The sequence below is a fragment of the Liolophura sinensis genome, chromosome 5 (genome assembly GCF_032854445.1).
Source record: "Liolophura sinensis isolate JHLJ2023 chromosome 5, CUHK_Ljap_v2, whole genome shotgun sequence".
In the NCBI taxonomy this organism is placed as follows: Eukaryota; Metazoa; Mollusca; class Polyplacophora; order Chitonida; family Chitonidae; genus Liolophura; species Liolophura sinensis.
In genome coordinates, this window is record NC_088299.1 from 7,222,578 (window position 1) to 7,244,292 (window position 21,715).

The 21,715-nt window shown below is 40.2% G+C and overlaps 1 protein-coding gene across 1 annotated transcript; it reads left to right on the forward strand.

The window, feature by feature from the left end:
• The first annotated feature begins 3,284 nt into the window (after positions 1-3,284).
• On the forward strand, positions 3,285-20,077 carry LOC135466000 (chymotrypsinogen B-like). The gene is made up of 7 exons (XM_064743385.1): positions 3,285-3,482; positions 12,691-13,025; positions 14,305-14,410; positions 15,757-15,940; positions 18,392-18,596; positions 19,007-19,037; positions 19,411-20,077. The coding sequence occupies exons 1-7, from the start codon at positions 3,285-3,287 to the stop codon at positions 19,594-19,596; spliced, it is 1,245 nt and encodes a 414-aa protein (XP_064599455.1). The 3' UTR covers positions 19,597-20,077.
• The last annotated feature ends 1,638 nt before the right edge of the window (positions 20,078-21,715 follow it).

Here is a 21,715-nt window from a genome sequence, read left to right on the forward strand (position 1 = left end):
ATGAGGTTTTAAACTTTTTATTTGTCTTACGGAATTAAGGTACCTAAAAAATCTAGAAAAATATTTTTAGATTTTATACGGCTTTACCTTCAGAGACATAGTTTTCCCAAATGTGGCCATTTCTTTTAAGTAAACAACATATTTGTGGCATTTTTAACACTGTACAGTATATTTAACAGGTCTTCACTCCATGGGCTATCAATGCAATCGAACGAATAGATGAAGAAAATACATAATAAATATAAAAGTAGAAAGGCATTTTACCCTAATTAATTTGTGATTAACGACGCACTTAATTTATCACTCAGATTTATTCATAAAATTTTAGGGGGTTCTACACCAAATTATCGTAGCCAAAACCATAAAACGTATGCATTAACTTACGTAGATCAACAGCCTCGTCCTCTGCTGTTACCTCGGTGGGTCTGGCCAGGAAGATGACAGCTCCAGTAATGAGAGCGAGGGAGATCAGCGACATTTTGTGATCGGCTACCATTGCGATAAGGTGAAATCTAGGCTGGTAACAGATAACACCTGTCTTAAGTAGTGGCCACGAATAACAGAGCATTCATCTCCTATACCAGCTGTTAGTTGTTTCGTTATTTATAGTTAGTGCACCTTTTGCAATCATGATTCAGTGCTGAGCGGCATACGTAAGTGGGTCTGCTCTTTATATAACTGCAGATCATGCAATTGACATTGACTTAAAAAAAATCAAGTAATGTAACAAGATAAATTAGGCAACGAAGCTTAGTTCACCAAATCAGTGCCACAAAAACAACAATAATTCGTCACATTGGAGAGAAGCTTGCATTATTTTAACGGCAGAAATACATTTGTCTCAACCATTAGGCCTACGTTTTCATGAACTGGTAAGATTAAGCAATGATGACAAAGAGGTCTTTCAGTGATAAAGTGATATGGATCAGTGGCACTGACGTGTCGTCTTTTTTGGTCTTTTTCTTGTTTACTGCATTGTTCATAAAGGGCCTGGTGTGGTAAGGCGGGGAATCTATCCCAGTGCACATCAAGAAGCTAAACAGGATTTAGCTGTGACTGACAGCTGGTGAAGGGCACTTCTTTTTTCATTTCTGTTTTACTCCTTTGACAAATGGGATGGGACTTATATAGCTGTAAGCATGCGCTGATGCTACATGTTCCTTTAGGCATAATTTAAGTATTATCGATTCTAAATCTTGATAATACTTATTTATTACAAGTTGGTCAACATCTTTATCACACAAAAGCAAGTTTCTAAACAAAGAAAAATAGAACCAGTATGATTCTAACTGTACTATGAAGGATTCCTCAAAGACTTAGGAAGAAATACGGATGTTAAGTTGCCAAAATTTAAAAAAAACTGTTTCAGTGAAAATATTTTTCTGGTTAACGTTGATCTTCATACAGTAAATTGAAACACGGAGCCTCATTTGACCCAGAAACTGACCAATTTGTACAGGAGGGCATTTTTGGTGGGGTTAGCTGTCGTTGTGAGTTCAAGTCCAGCTCACGATGGCTTCCTCTCAGGCCATACGTGGGAAGGTCTGCAGTAACCTGCCGATGGTCATGGGTTTCGTGAACCAAACTTCGCCGATTATGTGGGGCACAGATACTTCTTATTACATTGACTTATCACATTTCACTTTGTCGTGGCAACTGATATGATCGCGATTAACCAGTTTTGCGTGCATTGATTTTCGCTTGTCTCGATTTAACAATTGCATGCTCATATATATATATATATATATATATATATATATATATATATATATATATATATATATATATATATATATATATATAAATATTATCATATTTTGATAAAATTTGGTGTACAGGTTCATTTTATGATATTTCAGAAAAATTTGAAAGCCAGTCGGCTTCGTACCTAAGTTCTGTATATTTAACGATTTTGGAAAAGATGATTAATCATTGGTCCCCGTGCAATAACGGCATGATTGATTCAAGATTTTGATCAAATTTTGCATGCAGATTCATTTAGTACCTCCTCAGATATTTGACGTGGCTCCTCGGATATTTAACGTAGCTTCTCAGATATTTCACGTAGCTCCTCAGATATTTCACATAGCTCCTTAAATATTTCACATAGCTCGTCAGATATTTCACATATCTCCTCAGATATTTCACGTAGCTCCTCAGATATTTCACATAGCTCCTCACATATTTCTCGTAGCTCCTCAGATATTTCACGTAGCCCCTCAGATATTTCACATAGCTCCTCACATATTTCACGTAGCTCCTCAGATATTTCACATAGCTCCTCAGACATTTCACATAGCTCCTCAGATATTTCGCGTAGCTCCACACATATTTCACGTAGCTCCTCACATATTTTACGTAGATCCTCACATATTTCACATAGAATATAAATCATCCAAGTTTGGTCCTGGACAGTCTTGGTAAAACCTTGACCGATACTTGAAAGTGCTACTTTTGTGAAAATGCTGTTATGACTAATTCACTTATAACTTACTGATGACATTTGAGTTTTAAAATACAAGTAAATATATGATATAACGAAAATTTAATTTAATTCAGATCTTTTTTCTGCACGCCAAGGGTTTATTTTATATACCGGTATTTTATTTTTATAAAATGCAGTAAAGTTTTACCAGTGCGCATACTACAGGAGGCCCGCGATCGTCAGTTGAGAAAGGAAGCTACCGGTCAATACTTAGATTTCGCCAGCTTACATTTATCTTCCAAACGAGATGGAATTACTTAGTGAGGATTATGCTTTTAAAAATAGTTTTTACGACCGTTGTTATATGCGGTGTTGTATAGGGCTATCGTAGCATAACTTACGTCTGTCATTCTTATACTGTGTAGTTTTTTGGCTCGTCTGTTGCTGGCTTCCACGGCTGTCTATATGGCTAACTAACTAAAATGTTTACTGGTAATGTCATTAAGTTTGAACTAGTTTTGCTCTAAATCTCTCTTTTGACAAAAACACTAAAAAACAGCATTAAATTTTACAAAATCAAGTTTTTAATCTACTTGCTATGAAAAGCATATGCCAATCTTTCACTTTTTGGTGACGGTAATTTTTGGTAATTTCGCTGAACTTGTAGGGTAATATAGGGCAATGTACCAGTGACTGTTACACTCCAGGAACAGCACCCTATTAGCACTTCCGTTTATCGGGAATGTAATTCTGGGTATTTTAGGGTGTAAAGTCTTTTTTCGTTGCCAGCCTGCCATTTTGGTGTACAGGTGCATGGTTGCTATCAAAATGATGGAAATTGTCTAAGCTTTTGGTAGATATGAGTTTTAATGAAGAAAGTTTGAAATTCTGGGTCAGAGGACACAAGGAGACAGGTGGTGATGAGGCTGCGAGTAACGTTCTCTTGTCGCTGCCCGACACCCCTCCCAGCTGCCGGCATAGAAAGGCCCAGATTTTGACGGTCAGCGTATGTGAAGATATCAAGATTTTTATGGCTTCTTCTCACAGGCTGGGTCAGGTATGGCAGGGATTTCCTGCCACCACAATGCTGGCCACCGTCGTATAAGTGAAACACCAATTAAATAAATAAATTACAATTCACGCGTGGCTTTGATTTAAGGGAAGCACTTAGCATATATGTCCATTATATGTTCTGACTGCCCTGTATAACCACAGCTAAATTGTTAATTCACAAACCAGTCTGGATGGTTCATGAACGGCTAGAGTTAGAAAGATCTGACTTTATAATTTTACCTAACACGCCTTGTCTTATCTATTTCCTGCGATATATATATATATATATATATATATATATATATATATATATATATATATATATATATATATATATATATATATATATATATATATGTTGTTTCTTTCCCACGTACATCAGCAAATGTCATGACAGGGGGATGTGCCGTTTTTGTTCACGAATATATATTCCCATTAAACTGGTAACATGACATCCGGTATGTCTTTTTAAGTCATGGTGTAAATTGTTACTACCCATGTAATTACAATAGGGGATATTTCACCGGTGTGACCATTTACCCGCTCTCACGCTGTCGTCGCTGCTCTGGTTTTACTCTCTATGCTGGACGTCTTTAATTATATTCTAGTCGTTTCTAATTTAAAACGAAAATAAGAATATGACCTAAATGTATTATACATGCATAGGTAGCCCGGTGCATACTAATTCCTTTGATATGAGATCGTTTGGCGTTAATCTAATGTACAGCAACAAAAACACAAATCTACCGCGCACACATTCCAGACATACCTGAGGAATCAGGTAGAAAATGTGTCCCTTGTTCAGTTATATCCCACTGTAATCGTACAATCACTACTAGTCTTCGATGGTGATTGTCTTCAAATTAGGGCAGTGTGTTAGGATCATCTGACGGAAATCTACCGTGTTAAGCTCCGCATACATGATCGTTTAGGACACGACTAAACTCAACTCGAGTGGTCGTAGGGAGTTCGGCATACATGAGAGCTTAGGGCGCGACTCAACTCAAGTGGTTGTTGGGAGCTCGGCATTCATGAGAGCTTAGGAGAAGACTAAACTCAACTCAAGTGGTCGCAGAGAGCTCGGCATACATGAGATCTTAGGACGCGACTCAACTCATCTGGTCGCAGAGAGTTTGGCATACACGAGAGCTAAGATTGCGACTCAACTCAAGTGGTTGTTGGGAGCTCGGCATGCATGGAAATCTGTCGTGTTAAGCTCCGCATATATGATCGGTTAGGACACGACTAAACTCAACTCAAGTGGTCGCAGAGAGCTCGGCATACATGAGATCTTAGATCGCGACTCAACTCATCTGGTCGCAGGGAGTTTGGCATACACGAGAGTAAGGACTCGACTCAACTCAAGTGGTTGTTGGGGGCTCGACATGCATGCAAATCTGTTGTGTTAAGCTCCGCATATATGATCGGTTAGGACACAACTAAACTCAACTCAAGTGGTCGCTTAGGACGCCACTCAACTCAAGTGGTTGTTGGGAGCTCGGCATTCATGATAGCTTAGGACGCAACTAAACTCAACTCATCTGGTCGCAGTGAGCTTGGCATACACGAGAGCTTTGGACACGACTCAACTCAACTCAACTGGTCGTAGAAAGCTTGGCATACAGGAGCGCAAAGGACCCGACGCAACACTGTACCGTCGCTTTATCAACTCACATCCACAGGAATACAAATTTTAAACTTGCCAAAATATGGCAAAACTGATCACGTTATAAGGTTTTACATATGAAGACAAACGTATGTTTTACATATGAAGACAAACGTATGTTTTACATATGAAGACAAACGTATGTTTTACATATGAAGACAAACGTTAACCACGACGAAAATTTGACAGTAAGCGGAAAAACATACGTTAAAGTTTCAGCAAAAATATTTTCAATGTTAACGTCAATTTTCATATAGTAAATTAAAAACACAGTGCCCTATTTCAACCAGATTGACTGGGAGAGCAATTCTGACGGTTGAGTATTGTTCAAGCATCTCTATGACCTTGAAACATTTAGGGTCGCTTCGATCAAGTTTTGTACTTCTCTTTGGAAAAGTACAGAATCGTGCTTTGGTTTTGAATTTAGCACTTTCTTATCACATCTTATACTCTTTCCGATTCCCCTCCTTACTGTACCATGTCATTTAAAAGTCGCAGCAATTTTTTTCTAAATTTTCGAATGAAAAGAACAAAAGTTGATTGAAGAACGTTATATGGCTATATGGCTATATAAGCGAAACATTCTTGAATATTGCGTGAAGTAGCCGTCAGCCATGGTAACAATTTGAATTCTTCACCAGAGGCGGGTATGACCTATGGTAAAAAGGCGTCGTGGACCTATAACTGTATTTAGATTTTCAGCGCTGTTGCCGTGTACATACACTGCAGCACTCATCCACTATACACTTACTAAGGAAAGAATAAATTATTCCAGCATTTGCAATTATGATTTAATGCTTTACGAGGCTGAGCAAAAAAAATGCAAGTAACGTAACAAAATAGATTCAGTAATAAAGTATATACAGTTCACGGGTTCAATGCCACAAAACCCCTTATTTATCAGATTGAATAACTTTTTGTAATCTTTAAATGAGACCAGTTTTATAGTGTTATCACTGTAGTCACGCTTGTGAGCGAAGAAATCCGGACAGATCCCGAAGGATACCACCGCACCTCGGTAGTGCCTGACAAACGTATTAACTTATGTTTTTTTCCGTTAAAGTTTTTTAGGAAAATAATTGACAGCTAGGGCCTCCAACACCTTCCGAGAGGTGTCATGAAAACCTTCGGCTCAGGAGCATCTCATCACTGCGGCCGCTGTAAGTTCTAGCCCTGCTTATGCTGTCTTTCTCTCCAGCAACGTGCGAATATTTTGTATCAGTATAATGAAGAAAACGCAAATGTGAAGAAGTACATAGATACAATCTGCCTGGAGAAAGTATTGGTTGAAATGGCGTCATGCACATCTCACTCCTCGTTCCCACATAGCATTCGTAGTCAATTCATGTGTAACAGAGGCTTTTGTTTGGTCCACGTGCCGCTATATGCACTGTTACTATACATATTCTCCAGACAATGTGTTTAAACTGAAAAGTATTTGATTTGTTTTCGTATCATTACTTCGTATGTACATGTGGATTATTGTGGGAACCATTTGTATATGATATACCATGTGTATATATATATAACTGAAGCCCAGCGAAATGAAAGATAAGAACGCAAAACCTGTGTCATGTGCGCTTGTAGACGAAAGACACAATGATCAAGGGTTTACTTTTTCCTTGTGTATTTATACTCATCTACTGTACAGTGCGAAATTAAGACGGATTCAGCAGTCAGTCAAGCAGTCAACAGTAATGTTTGAAAGACGCAAAGATTGCTTTAGGCGAAAGAATGAAATCAGGATTGCTTGCTCATAAGTTGTCCAAAGTGCAGCCAGGAAAGCTGTCCACGCCTTGAATATATAATCGCTCAACGTAGATTTATTTATTTATTTGATTGGTGTTTTACGCCGTGCTCGAGAATATTTCACTTATACGACAGCGGCCAGCATTATGGTGAGAGGAAACCGGGCATAGCCCGGAGGGAACCGACGACCATCCGCAGGTTGCTGAGAGACCTTCCCACGTGCGGCCGGAGATGAAGCCAGCAGGCGCTGGACTTGAACTAACAGCCACCACATTGGTGAAAGCCTACTGTGTCATTACGCTGTGCTAGCGCGCAAATCAACTAAGCCCCCCTCAACGTAGATAGAACGTTAACATAGACATTGGGTCATGTATTTTTGGTACATATTTGCAGGGATAGTAGATACATTTAGAAGGTCATGAGGCCAGATATGGAGAAACAGATGGTCTTCTGTGGTCTAATTTTAATATGTTTCAAGTTAAAACACTTTGTGTCTTCTGTGTCATTTCAAAGAACGGTTGTGTTTATACGTGTTGAAACTCTACTAGGAGAGAATGTGTTTCTTCGTGGAGGTAAGCCGTAAGTTGGTCTTGAAATTTTGAAGGGTTGCTCCATTGAATATTTATGGGTCACCGAGAATATGCTTCCTGTCACACAACCGTAGACAGATTAATAGGTTTAGAAATGGCCTTTAAAGTTTCATTCCCATGTGTAGCTTGCCAGATATCCTTGGAAATTAACATCTGCGTTTACATAACATTGGTTCACTTGACATACCAAGGTTGCTGTAGTGTAATGTATTGTAGTGTAGTGTAGTGTAGTGTAGTGTAGTGTTGTGTAGCGCAGCGCAGCGTAGCATAGCATAGCATAGCATAGCATAGCATAGCATAGCATTCTGGAAAAGCACCTAAAGGCTCTTACATTACCGGAGCCCGACCTGATCAAATTTCTGCTGAATGGGAAACCTTTTTGACAACTCAGGCCAAACCAGGATGACCATTGTTGTATTGATATACATGAGTACAACGTGAACTTTCAAGGTTTGCCCGTAAGTCGTCATCATAAATGTAACAATGAATAGAGTGGTACACAACTTTAGCCTGTTATGTACAAAGGTTACAAATTTGAATACTGATTTCACTCAGTCGTCTAGAACCATGGAGGTATATATAGATATCCATATATACCTCCATGCCTAAAACATATCTTGTGTCTTTCCAACATCATTGAAAACTGTTGACTGCTTCTCTTTTCATGATTCCGTCCCAATTTCTTAATTTATATACTTGCTTGGTTCTTTGGTGGTTTGTGTTATACGTCGTTTTGGGAACTGACCTTGCGATTATTGACCTGGAACGTATTTACTGGTAGTCCCGAAATATTTGCAAAGCTGTACAGAAAATCAAAGGATAACTGTGAATGTTTTACACTCCTTTTTGGGGTTCTTTCCGGCATCTGTGAGTAACTGTATGGCTTCTCGTCATAATATATGACACTTTGAATACATTCTGCAGGACGTTTTTGGTTGCAGCTCAACGTTTTTGGTTTCAGTTTAACGTTTTTGGTTTCACTGAGCTGAACGTTTTTGGTTTTAACTGAAATATGTTGGTTTGTGTTGAACTTTTTTCTGGTTTCAGCTGAACGTGTTGAACCTTATTGCACTAGAAAGACCATTATACGGTTGATAATTGGTATTCGATTAAATGGTACGACACATAGATTTACAGAAGTTATCACCTTGCTTCTGAGCGTGGTGTGGAAGTGGCATTCTAAGGCAGAGGAGATAAAACGTCTTCATTTGTGGCTTCAAAACGATCAACTTATGAACTAGCACGATACATGTTTTGGATACTAACTTAATTCATTCGCCTGTATAGCGCTCTTTGCGAATTTCCGTCAGGAGTGGAAAATTCCTGACTTCATGACTCCTCCCTTATTTATTACTTCATATATACTTTCTTGGAGCTTATAAAGCATTCCTTCCGTCTTTCTGTCATCAGTGGAAATGGTTGATAGCGTTTCTTTGCCTGAATCCGCCCTTATTTGTATGAATCCGCCCTTATGTCTTACTTCATATACTTTCTCGGAGCGTATAGAGCATTCATTCCGTCTTTCCATCATCAGTGGAAAAGGTTAACTGCTTTTGTTCTTATTCTATACTTTATATACTTTCTTAGCTATTCGGTGGTTTGTGTTCAACTTTTTTTCTTGAAATAGATTTTGAGATTTTGAGGCAAAATATTTTTTTCGACGCCCAAATTAACACATATAATGGTAGCTTTGACATTACCGGTAGTTTTTTAACATCCAGTTTGTTGGGAATTTGACTTCGAATATTGCTATCAGCTTTTCGTTGGGAATTTATTCACTTTCCCTTTTTTACTGCCTTTAATATGAAAGGGTACAATAGACATCCATTTAATTGTCAACAGTTGATCTTTCGAAGAATGTAACTTGCCGGGAATTCAAAACAGGCCAAATAACAATTTGCTGAAATACTGATGACGTTGTAACCTTGACCTTGCTTTATAATATAAGAAATATAATTACTCATTGGCTTCATGCCATTGCGTTGACTAAATTTATTCTGTTAAACTGTAAACTTTATCCTTGCATGGTAAATATATTGCAGATCTTTTTGTAGATTGTGTAAAATCTACAACTCCCGGTGAATGGATATTTCATGAACTAAACCATTTATTCTACCTCCGTAGGTAGGAGAGCTGCGTGTTCGCTCGACGTATCCAAAGACGCATGCGCCATTCCTGTTAAGCACCGATTGGCTAACGTCATCCCTCATTCAAGCTCGTTTTATCATTGGTCAATTGGGGACAATTACATTGATTGGCATGGTACTGAACCTGGACAAGGAGAGTATGGGGGCGTTTCGGCCAGCGGAACACCTCTTATCTGGACCACTTCAGAGTAAATTCATACATACACATGTATACATCTTCACACATTGTGGAATCCCATATGGTGTCCATTCGTAATCTTTACCCTTTCCAAAATTTCACAAGAGTTAATATGGCGACAAACTGTAAAATGTGTGTCAAGAAAGGATGATCTGGTTTGCTTAAATGTAGTTGACATTGCTTCTATTAAAAAAGCAAAAGCGTGTTTCCAGTCGAAAGATACTTATGTTCAGCATTTTCTAATTCACCTTTATTAGCCACAGAAACGTTGTTGGTGAACCCATGACGCCGGAAGGCACTCCGAAATGTGTATGGTTCAGATAAAAACGGTTCTATTTTTAATTGCAGCCTTTATTTATTTATTTATTTGATTGGTGTTTTACCCTGTACTCGAGAATATTTCATTTATACGACGGCGGCCAGCATTATGGTGGGAGGAAACCGGGCAGAGCCTGGGGGAAACCCACGTCCATCCGCAGGTTGCTGGCAGACCGTCCCACTTACGACCGAAGAGGAAGCCAGCAAGAGCTGGACTTGAACTCACAGCGACCGCATTGATGAGAGGCTCCTGGGTCATCACGCTGTGCTGCCGCCTTTATCACTGTCCTCCATCAATATTGAATTAAATCAGCCTAAAAGTGTAGAAGACCACAGTTGCAAATTTTTACGTGGTCATCTCTTTTCTTACCTTTTTGTACATGTAGTCATATAAGACATTTTTGTATTAATGATCAACTATAAAGTGATAGTTAAAGAAAGCTGTGGTAGAATGAGTCCAATTGCAAATAAAGCAGACATTGTCTCTGTGGAACCACGACCAAATTAATAAATGCGGTGATATTCTTTTCAAAAACTGGTTGTTACTTTTGTTACAGCAATGACGTAAATTTTCAATACCTCCCTTACGTAAGAATCGCATTTATCAGGCGATATTCAAATTTTACATTATCCAGAAAGGGAGGACCAGTGCTAGTAGACAGTGGTTTTGGATATACCGATCTTAACCATTTCGGATCACATTTCTGGATGATGGACGTCGATATGGATTGTTCTGAGACGGATCAAGGCTGGTTCGAATTTAAGGCAAGTTTCTGTTGATTGGCTAATTAGATACTAAAGCCTAAACTGAATTAATATTGAAGTAATAATATACTAAATCTTCAATGTAAATATATGTTATGTGTGATAACTCTGATAGCTTCACGTGAGGAAACAACGCAACAAGACGACCAACTCCCGTCATACCCGCCTACTGCTGATGCCTCCTGTCTGAGGCTTCACGTACATGTTCTTGTGACTAAACCTGAGGAAACTTTGACCACTTTCCACTATTAAGTTTCAATCTGATTGTTTTGTTCAAGGTGTTTATTACTCCGCAGCGAGGATGGGAATCTGACATTCTTCAAACTTCGACATGTGGTGGACAACCCTCAACAAACCGACCATATTCTGGACAAAACCACATGGCGATGTGTGGAAAGTTTAACGTATTTTATTACGACAATGGTGGATGTATTATTGACAACGTCACGACAGCCTTATCGATATGGGAACACCCAAATGGTATGGACTGCATTACTGATTTGGCAATGTCTGAATATCCCACTGGTATTTAGCTTTCCATTACTGACAGCATCACGACAGCGGGACAAAGGGCAAAAGGTCACCCACCGGACTACTTTCACTCCCGTCAAGCATCTCGGTACCGTGACGATGTTTGTTTAGCCATTGATCGAGGCGAGAAAGCAATCACCCAACCCACCAGTACGGCTCCGTTTCGAGATTCGATCATACTATGTAAAAGTGGCAAATTGCTGGATCTCGAGAGCAGCTGGGTTCAATTGGGGTGATCGAAAGGGTCGATGAATTACGGTAGTCATTTTGCGATTAGCTGAAATATATATATGGCCGGTCACAGTCGACAACGTTACAACAGGTCACTATCATAGATACTATATTATAGATACTCAAGTTATAATTGGCTACATAAAAGCAGCTATTACCAATGTCAGATTACCCATGCATTACCAATATCAGATAACTCATCAGATATTTGGCAGGTTAAAAATTATTGAAAACATTACTAATGCATTGCCACTGCTTTGCCAAAGGAAGATTACCCAACGGGTAAGTGGTTTGTCAATATTTGCAGCATTAAAGAACGTCACCAATTTCAGATTACTCAACAGAATTTGACATGGCATTAGTTTGAATATTACGACAGCATTACCAATGTCAAAAGGCTCACACAGTGGTTATACTGTAAGTTGCTCGTCATAAAATATTTCCTTAACAATACTGGACATCTACGACAGAACCATTCAGGAAGACAGCATGCTAAGTAATGAACGCATGGATTACTATACTGAAAACCCACTTCCAAGGGATTCATATTTCATGAAATTACTAAAGCTACGGATAGTATTCTTACCCAGATAAAAAGCTTTTGTGTAAATTTGATGACAGATGGACTGTTGTGTTTTTGGTTAGCTTTTAATACAAATTACTAAGTTCAGCATTTAGAGACTTTAGCCTACATATTTATTTGAACATTGTGATGAGCAACATTGAAATTATGTAATACTAAAACTAAAATTCTCCTTTGTTATATGCAAAGTGTAGCTTAAAGAACGAAATGTTCAGTCTAAACTATGACTTTACCAATGGCATTGTCTTGCCCGGTTTCCTCCCACCATAATGCTGGCCGTCATCGTATAAGCGAAATATTCTTGAGTCTTGAGGCGTACCAAATAAATAAATAAATAAATATATAAATAAATAAATAAATTGTCTTTATTTTTCCACTCGGAGTGCCCCAGGCCTGTGGACACCGCCTACATTTGAAAGTCAAGAGTTCCTCTGCACAATTTGTTAATCCTCAGCCGTCAAAGGCGATCGAAGAGTCTGGGAAAATCAAAGACGTTTTTCAGGACAGCAGACCCTTGAGCTCACTCCTTGAACAAATCGATCCCAAGAGATCAAGTACTGGGAATGGGGCCTTCAATGAGCACATCAAATCTTCTTCCAACAGCCGCTTTGATCATCACAAGTCTGCACTCGGTCACATGGAAGCGTCTCCCCGAATTCTGCATGGTCACCCAGCTACCAAAGGACGATGGCCCTGGATGGGGGAGATACTGTATAAGGGTAATCACGGGTGCGGGGCAGTGCTCATTTCATCGACTTGGGCTATTACTGCTGGGCACTGTGTTAGGACGTAAGTTTGCTTTTTACCTATATATTTATATTTAGCCACCAGTCTACGAATGCCGTCATAACTTTATGGGTGGAGGAAAACAGGGTTTTTTCCTAAACCACCGACCTTTGGCAATTTACCGATGAACGTTTCCACCTGTGACACAGAAACTTGCAATCCGCATTGCAAGGCGAAAGACAACTAGTCTTAAACGAACATAATACTCCACGAAGATTAAAAGCGCAGGAATGTAAAAATTACTGAGAGTAACAGATTAGGCCGCAACATCTGCATCAAACTTATGACGTTGTGATTTACAGGGCCGAGGGCCTTGAACGTTCCCATCAAACGCCTTCACGCCAAGTTTCTTAAGTTTTACAGTGAGTATTATTCTCTTGTAAGTAAAGAGAATCTCTGCCGCTCTGCTTCATGATTGTGTCTTATTCCGCTTAACCCTGGGCTAGGGGGCTGTATATTCATCGTGTTGAATTAGATCGCCAAGTGGGATATATGAACTGTTGCAGTTAAAGCGCAAACTGAGATACATATTTTGTTATCGACAACTGCTATTCTAGCATGGTACACAATTTGAATACTGATTTGGCCTGGTATACGAATGCCTGTTTCAACGCATAAATCCTGAGATTATGTCACGTTTAAAGTCATATATATACTGAAGAATTGTTCACTTGTACATGTCTATAGGCGGCCAGGTTTATGGATGGGGGAAACAGGCGTGTCTGAAACTGCCCTTCGCCATCTGTTTCTGACAAACCTCAAGATTTGCAGCCGCAACAGAAATAGCGAGAGTTTGATGCGAACACGCAACCTCAGTGGCCGGGAGCGTGATAGCTGCAGCGAACTTTAGTGCTTTATTACAACTGTCTGAGCAAGCGAGGAGCCCTCGTCTATACCTTCTAGTCGGGTGACAAAATGACCTCCACCTAGATGTAGAGACATCTAGGCGCCGAAACAGACATTCGTATACCCGCCGTCAACCAAAAAGGACGTTTTCGGTCAGTTATCGCAAGACTACTTCCCAAAACAACGTTCAACACAGATCACCAAAGAACTATGAAATTTGTACTATAAAGAATGAAATTAGAACGGAATCATGTAAAAGAAGCATGCAGCGAACAGTTTTCAGTGATGCTGGAAAGGTGCATGTATCCAGGTCGTGTACCATGCTAGTATGTAAGTTGTCGATAATCCAAATATGTATATCAGTTTCGCTTTGATTCCAAGTGTTCATATATCCAAAGTTGCGATCTAATTCAGCATGACAGTTTTTCCAATGTAGTGCCACAGCGTTTGGAAGTTGGGGACTGCTGCTCAGGGTTGGGGAACTGGACAGACAGTCAATCAGTGGATCAGAAAGGGACTACTTTGTGAAACGGATAATTAAGGTATGGGTAACTTTAGGGTCTTGATGACGATTTCCTCATATTTATATTAAAGCCTTTAAGAGAATGGCAAACTCAGTTGCCAATGTAACACTGTACCAGTTATAATACTTTCACCACTGCTTAATTTGCTGTCTTTAAGCTTTACGTCCATTTGTATTGAAAGAAGAAGGCATATTTACTCTCCATGCACTAGTAATAATGCCAAGAAAGGGAAAACACTCTTCCCACAAGTAATAATGTCATGAAAGAGAAAACACTCTTCCCACAAGTAATAATGACTTGATTCATGTATTTGATTGGTGTTTTACGCCGTAATCATGAACGTTTGACATATACCAAGGCGCTCAGCATTACGGTGGAAGGAAATCGGGCATAGCCAGGGGTGGGGACCCTCGACCATCCACCGGTTGCTGCCAGTCCTTCCAACGGAAGGACCGGAGAGGAAACCACTAGTAGCTGGACGAACGCACAGCGACCGCATTTGTGAGAGGCTCTTGAGTCAAACCAACCGCTGATGACCAGGACATGTTGAAAGCAGAGGACAATCTTCCCGCCATGCGTTGATAGAGAAAGACAATTTCCTCACAAAGCAACGATCTTCTGGGTCATTGCACTGTTACGTTTTTTTCTTATTCTCTATTAGTTTTAAATGATTTGATGTCATCATCGTACACAGACAGTTGCGAAGACGTCACACATTTAGGCAGATCGAGCATGAAGTGGTTCCAGTGTGAAGCCTTGAGGAACCCAGAGGTTACATGTACCCACGAGGAAGAGCTTATTATTACTCTCGTATTATTGAAGGGACACCGGCACAGCAAATTTGATCTTTTTAAGAACGAGACTTTTGTCTCTCAAACGAGTGCTTCTGGTATTCTTATTTTACAGCCATCTACCCTTTTGAAAATGGCCTTACGATCATTGACCCGGAATGTCCATTTTAGTTGACCGCTGGTATATGATTTATTTATTTATTTGATTGGGGTTTTACGCCGTACTCAAGAATATTTCACTATTACGACGGCGGCCAATCTTATGGTGGGAGGAAACCGGGTATCCGCAGGTTGCTGGCAGACCATCCCACCAACGGCTGAAGAGGAAGCCAGCATGAACTGGTCTTGAACTCACAGCGACCGCATTGGTGAGATGCTCCTTGGTCCTTACGCTGCGCTAGCGCGCAAACCAACTGAGCCGCGGAGGCCCAACGACTTGTATATGAATTTTTGAGGCATAGATCTAAAACTGCAAAAGCCCGCAGTTTTAAGGGCTTTCTTTGGAACCTCAAATGGCATATACATGTATATATTCCATTTTGCACTGACTGATTATCCCCTTTTGTCTTTCAGCATCCACTATTCGATAAAGACGATGGAAGCGATGTGGAAAACGATAATGACATAGCGTTGCTGGAATTAGCTTACCCAATAGCAGATATCCCTGGGGTGACTCCCATTTGTCTGCCTGGTCCCGGGATGGTGGATCAGTTTGCGGGCGGCGACTGTTGGGGTACTGGTTGGGGCAAAACCGACGGTAATTAACTTTGTGGTGCACTGTATCTAATTGATAACTAGATGGGATAATGTGTCTATTTCTTTCAGAGAATCGCCCATATTCAGCTGTGTGTAAAATCAGTCATATTCACTACCAAAGTTGTCTTCAGCGAATGACACGTAACGCCCCAAGCTCTATACATTAATATGTTGAACGTCCATATTATTACAAAGAAAATGAAGATAGAATACTTTTTTCTAATTCATGATTTTGAAGTCCATAGACCTAGTTTCGTCATCAAGAGCTCATTACCTCGGCTGACGTCATAATTATTCAAAAGCATGTTGCATGCTGGACAATGAGCGTGAACAGTGATTTGTTTTACAATGGCTGTACCAACAAGCGGTTAGAACAAACTCCACCCAGTGACACAGCCTACACTACTGTCTCTGCGAATAGAATACAGGGGTTTAATTTCCTAACTCTTATCCTTAAATCTATACCGCCGTGAGATCATATACCACAAGAGATAAAATAAAATTCATGTATTCATGTTATATCATACTAAAATGTTTAAACAATCTCAACAATGCTAGTGTCAGTAACAGGGTTTACAGTTAAGTCGATACCAGTTTTGGTAACTGGTGCCCAATAGCCCTGGTGCCGTTCTCCGTCAAAGCATGTTGAACTCTACCCAATATCCAGTATGCCACTGGTCTTTGAATAATTATGACGTCACCCGAGGCAATGGGCTCTTGTCATGGAAACCGAGCCTATGGACTTTTACATTATGCATTAAAAAAGGCGTTCTAATTACATTTTCTTTGCGATAATATAGACTTCCAACATATACATAATACAGGTGTAGAACTTGTGTTGTTGCGTGTCACTGACTAAAGGCAATTTTGGTAGCGAGTTTGACTGATATTACAGAGAGCTGAATATAGGCGACTCTGAAAGAAATAGACTGTAGTGGGGGGCTATATGAGCTATATGTAATCGTGGTAACTAAATAAAAGTCATCGCATGTCAGTGGCAACTGTATGCGCTGTTTTTTGTTGGCTGTAACGGCATGATGTCGTAGATGAGTGGTAATTAAAGTACATGTATATGGGTCACTGTGTGTATTAATGGAAATTAAAGGATCTATATGGTATATCAGTGTTAACTATTTTGGTTGTACGGTATAGAAGCGATCACTGATGGCTATATATATTGAGGTGCTGTATATTTAGTTGTAACTTTACTTGTAATGTGTATCAGTGGTAACTGTATGGGATACTGTATTTCAGTGGTAACTAGATGTGCTGCTGTATATATAGGTTGTAACTATATGTGATGTTGTATAAGAGTGCTAACTATATGGGATTTTGTATTTAAGAGGTAACGATACGGAAAAATTCTGTCAGTTGTAACTTTACGATGTGTACCGTACTGTACATCAACGAACTGTACATCAGTGTCTGTCTGGGTCTTGTATAACAAAGATGACTGTATGGATAGACCAGCTAGAGGTAAAACTGAAAAGGGTACTGTATATTGTGGGTATTAACTACTCCAAAAGTACTGTTGGTCAGTCTGAGGTCCCGTGTATTCATAAGGTGCTCCCACCGTAATGCTGGCCGCCGTCGTATAAGTGAAATTTTCCTGAGTACGGCGTAAAACACCAATAAAATAAATAAATAAATATTCATACTGTACTGGAGGAGTCGGGCACATTGTAGTTCTATAGGCTATGTGTATCTACACTGAAAAAAATTAATCTGTTAACTACAACAGAAAGTCGGGGCCTCCGTGGCTCAGTCGGTTAGCGCGCTAGTGCAGCGTAATGACCCAGTAGCCTCTCACCAATGCGGCCGCTGTGAGTTCAAGCCCACCTCATGCTGGCTTCCTCTCCGGGCATACGTGGGAAGGTCTGACAGCAACCTGCGGATGGTCGTGGGTTTCCACCCACCATAATGCTGACCGCCGTCGTATAAGTGAAATATTCTTGAGTATGGCGTAAAACACCAATCAAATATATAAATAAATCAACAGAAAGTCTGTTATCTGAGGGATGCTAGAATGTATTACAGAAGATTATTCTGTTAAATATAACACACATATTCTATTAATTCAACACAAAGATTCTATAGGATATTATGTTGAATGTTGAAAAAAAAAAAACAATTCTTTCTCAATACAAGTAGTTTACCTCCCTGTCACACCGATATATCACAGCTTTACTGCATTTCAAAAATGCATAAATTCTCAAAGAAAGTTTGCTTTATTGCGTGATCCAGAAGCTGTACCACTAAACTCGTGTTATCTCTCTTAATGAATTTATTAAGGAGTGCAGTCATTTATGAAAAAGTTAGTCTTGTGCATGTGCAGAAAGTTCAGGTGCCAACTTTAGTACGTGGATTCTTAAAAACTCTAAACATCTCTTTGGACAACTTTTGAGTAAATTCAGTAATACATATGGATTTGAATATTAATAACGTTTTGCAGGAAATGATCCCAGTAAACTGCAGGAAGTGAAGATGACGGTTCACACGACAGCCGCGTGCTCACGTGATTACGGTGGGCGTGTGTCTGGACGACAGCTTTGTGCCGGAGGGGGAAACGTGTCGGCGTGTTCAGTAAGTATGAGGGTTTACCAGCTCTTTGGCGGCATGGACCCGCCGTCACAAGAAGACACAGCATATAGGCCAATGTACATAAACCTAAAGTTGTCCAAGTCGTCATATTACTGAAAAAAAAATTGTTAAGTACGACGTTAAACCCGAAGCATACGTAGATACATTCTGTAGGTAAGAAAATTTATTTATTTCATCGGTGTTTTACGCCGCACTGAAGAATAGTTCACTTATACTATGGCGGCCAGCAATAATTACGGTGAGAGGAAACCGCGGGAAACCATCCGCAAGTTGCTCACAGACCTTCCCATGTCAGCATGAGCTGGACTTGAACTCACAGCGCCTGCAATGGCGAGAGGCCTCTGGGTCATTGTGGCGCGCTTACCCCCTAACCACTTCGGCCACGGAGGTACCTCAAGCATCAATAGGCCTAGGTTTTAACGGTTGGTACGGAATGAAATGCATGAAAATTCGATCACGTCCACAGAACGAATGTTGGAATATCAAGACGATTAAGGGTGAATCTATAGACTTTGAAACCGACTTTTCGTTATTGAATAGATCAACTAATGTATAAATTTTCCTCTCGTTTATTTTTCTCATTTGACTGGATTATCTTAAACCACACAAACTAAACCAACCACGCTCCAAGCCTGACACGCCGTCGCAATATGAAGTGAAAATTTTTCAGTATGGCGTCTGTCCATCTTCTCTAGCCAAGGTATGTTTGAGTAGAATTTCGGATCTCTATCGCTTGGCTATAAAACAAAGATGGCGCTTGTCAAGAATCAAAGAAATGAATCGAATCTTAAGTGAAACTTGTTGTGCAATTCGTATTTAAACCTGGTTAGTCAACAATAAACCCTAAATGCGACAATCCTCTAATCGCAGGGGGACTCGGGTAGTCCGTTGTCATGTGTCAAGGACGGATGGTGGCACGTGGCCGGCGTTGTCTCCTGGGGAGATGATTACTGCAGAGGGCGGCCGTCAGTTTACACCCGGATTTCCGCGCACCTCGACTGGATCCGCAGAACTACCGGATTAGGAAAAGTATCCGCACCAGTTGTAGGGTACTAAAGTTGGCAAAGAGATTATATTTTCCGATAAAGTCGATTGTGTGGATATTCTCTCGAAATATATCACCAGTCATCAGTGTTCGGCAATGTTTGTATCCCAAAGAAAGAAGTTATCAGTCATCAGTGTTCCGCAATGTTTGTATCCCAAAGAAAGAAGTTATCAGTCATCAGTGTTCCGCAATGTTTGTATCCCAAAGAAAGAAGTTATCAGTCATCAGTGTTCCGCAATGTTTGTATCCCAAAGAAAGAAGTTATCAGTCATCAGTGTTCCGCAATGTTTGTATCCCAAAGAAAGAAGTTATCAGTCATCAGTGTTCGGCAATGTTTGTATCCCAAAGAAAGAAGTTATCAGTCATCAGTGTTCCGCAATGTTTGTATCCCAAAGAAAGAAGTTATCAGTCATCAGTGTTCGGCAATGTTTGTATCCCAAAGAAAGAAGTTATCAGTCATCAGTGTTCCGCAATGTTTGTATCCCAAAGAAAGATGTCATATCATCAGTCACAGGCATGGAGCTAGGCCTATATACATTTTTAGCAGTCCTATAACATTGATCCAAAATATATTTCCAAAAAAAAAAAAAAAAAATAACAATAATTGTGTGAAAAAGGATGAATTCATCCAAAAAAGGGGGTCTGGTTCTTGTGCAGTGCAATTACAGGGTTACAATGTATTAGCCGCAAGAATGCGGGTCAACTGATCGAACGATGCACTGGCGCACCGATCCGTAACATTGACTAGTTGTAAATAAACGGTAGGTCCAACGGATCTGTGGCCATCAGCTGCAAAACATTACGTTTTGCCATTGTTAGATTTTTAGACCTAGATTCATGGTGTGAAGATAAATGTACAGTTACGTAGTGGCTGAATTGAAAATTCTTATGACACCGGCGAGAACAGAACTGTAATACTGAACCTAATTTCGGTAAATCGGAGCAGTGCAATGGTTTGTGTTCGGCCATGTTTGTATCCCAAACTAATAAATGTTCACATTTCCCAAAAAAAAAAAAAATTGAGTCTGCTCGAATTTAACGAGTCGGTCATGTTACCCTGTCCAAATTACTGGAAATACGAGCAATTTGTATCAAGCTGTTAAACAGTGCGAAGAGATACCCATAAGAGCAAAAAAAAAAAAATCTCATGCCTGCGTAAAACCGACGGCCTGTATATAGGCCCACGGTCATTTCCTCGAAATGCTCCGACACATCGGACTAGATGGAATTCACAGGCTGCAGACCTCACGAGGTGCGACGAACCGTGACGAAGATACCCTCTGAATAAAATACTCCACCATCTGTAAAACCCAATGCCAAAAAAGTCAATTTCAGTGGCAAATTTTTAGAGTCTTACTTTTAGTACAGGAACTTCTCCCCCTTGGATATCGTCCTACCTTCCATTCAGACAAACATGAAAACACCGTTACAACAACAACAGAACTCTCCGATTCAACAGAGAAATAGGCTTATAACGTCGTCATGGACGTCACTCTATACGTCAAATGCAGAAGTCGTCTCAAAAAGTTCAAAAACTTTCCTGCACTAGAAAGCATTATCACACTCCCCAGTCTTCAATGGATCAAGTTCAGATACAATGCGGCAGCTCTCCAACTTAGATGACAATGGATACAGAGTAAAAGTTGTCACAAAGAGGTGACTTCGCTGTTCAACCATCGAACATTGGCTGAAAATTTGTATTTCACTTATACCGCGGCACACCTTCTCACGGCTGAAGAAGCCAGCATGATCTGGACTTGAACTCACAGCGACTGCATTGGTGGGAGGCTCCTGGGTCATTGCACCGCGCTGGCGTGCCCAATAAACAGGAACAGCGAGAGAGAGAGCGAGATCTTTCCTGTGTAAGGCTGGGGAATAAGGCTGGGTCTGAATTCGTACCCGGCGAGTCTTATCGATTAAAAGGCAAATGCCACGGTCGGAAGCGAGTCCGCTTTCTAGATTCAGATTTATAGGTGGAGAAAGCCGGAGTGATCAGAGTAGATTACTGGCCTTCGCCTCGCACATGGCAAATTTCTCTAAGGCTCCATCTAAAGCAGCTATATCTGGATTCGAACCACTCCATCCCACAGGTCAAGAGCCCGACAGTATCAGCGACCCAGTGCTTTAATC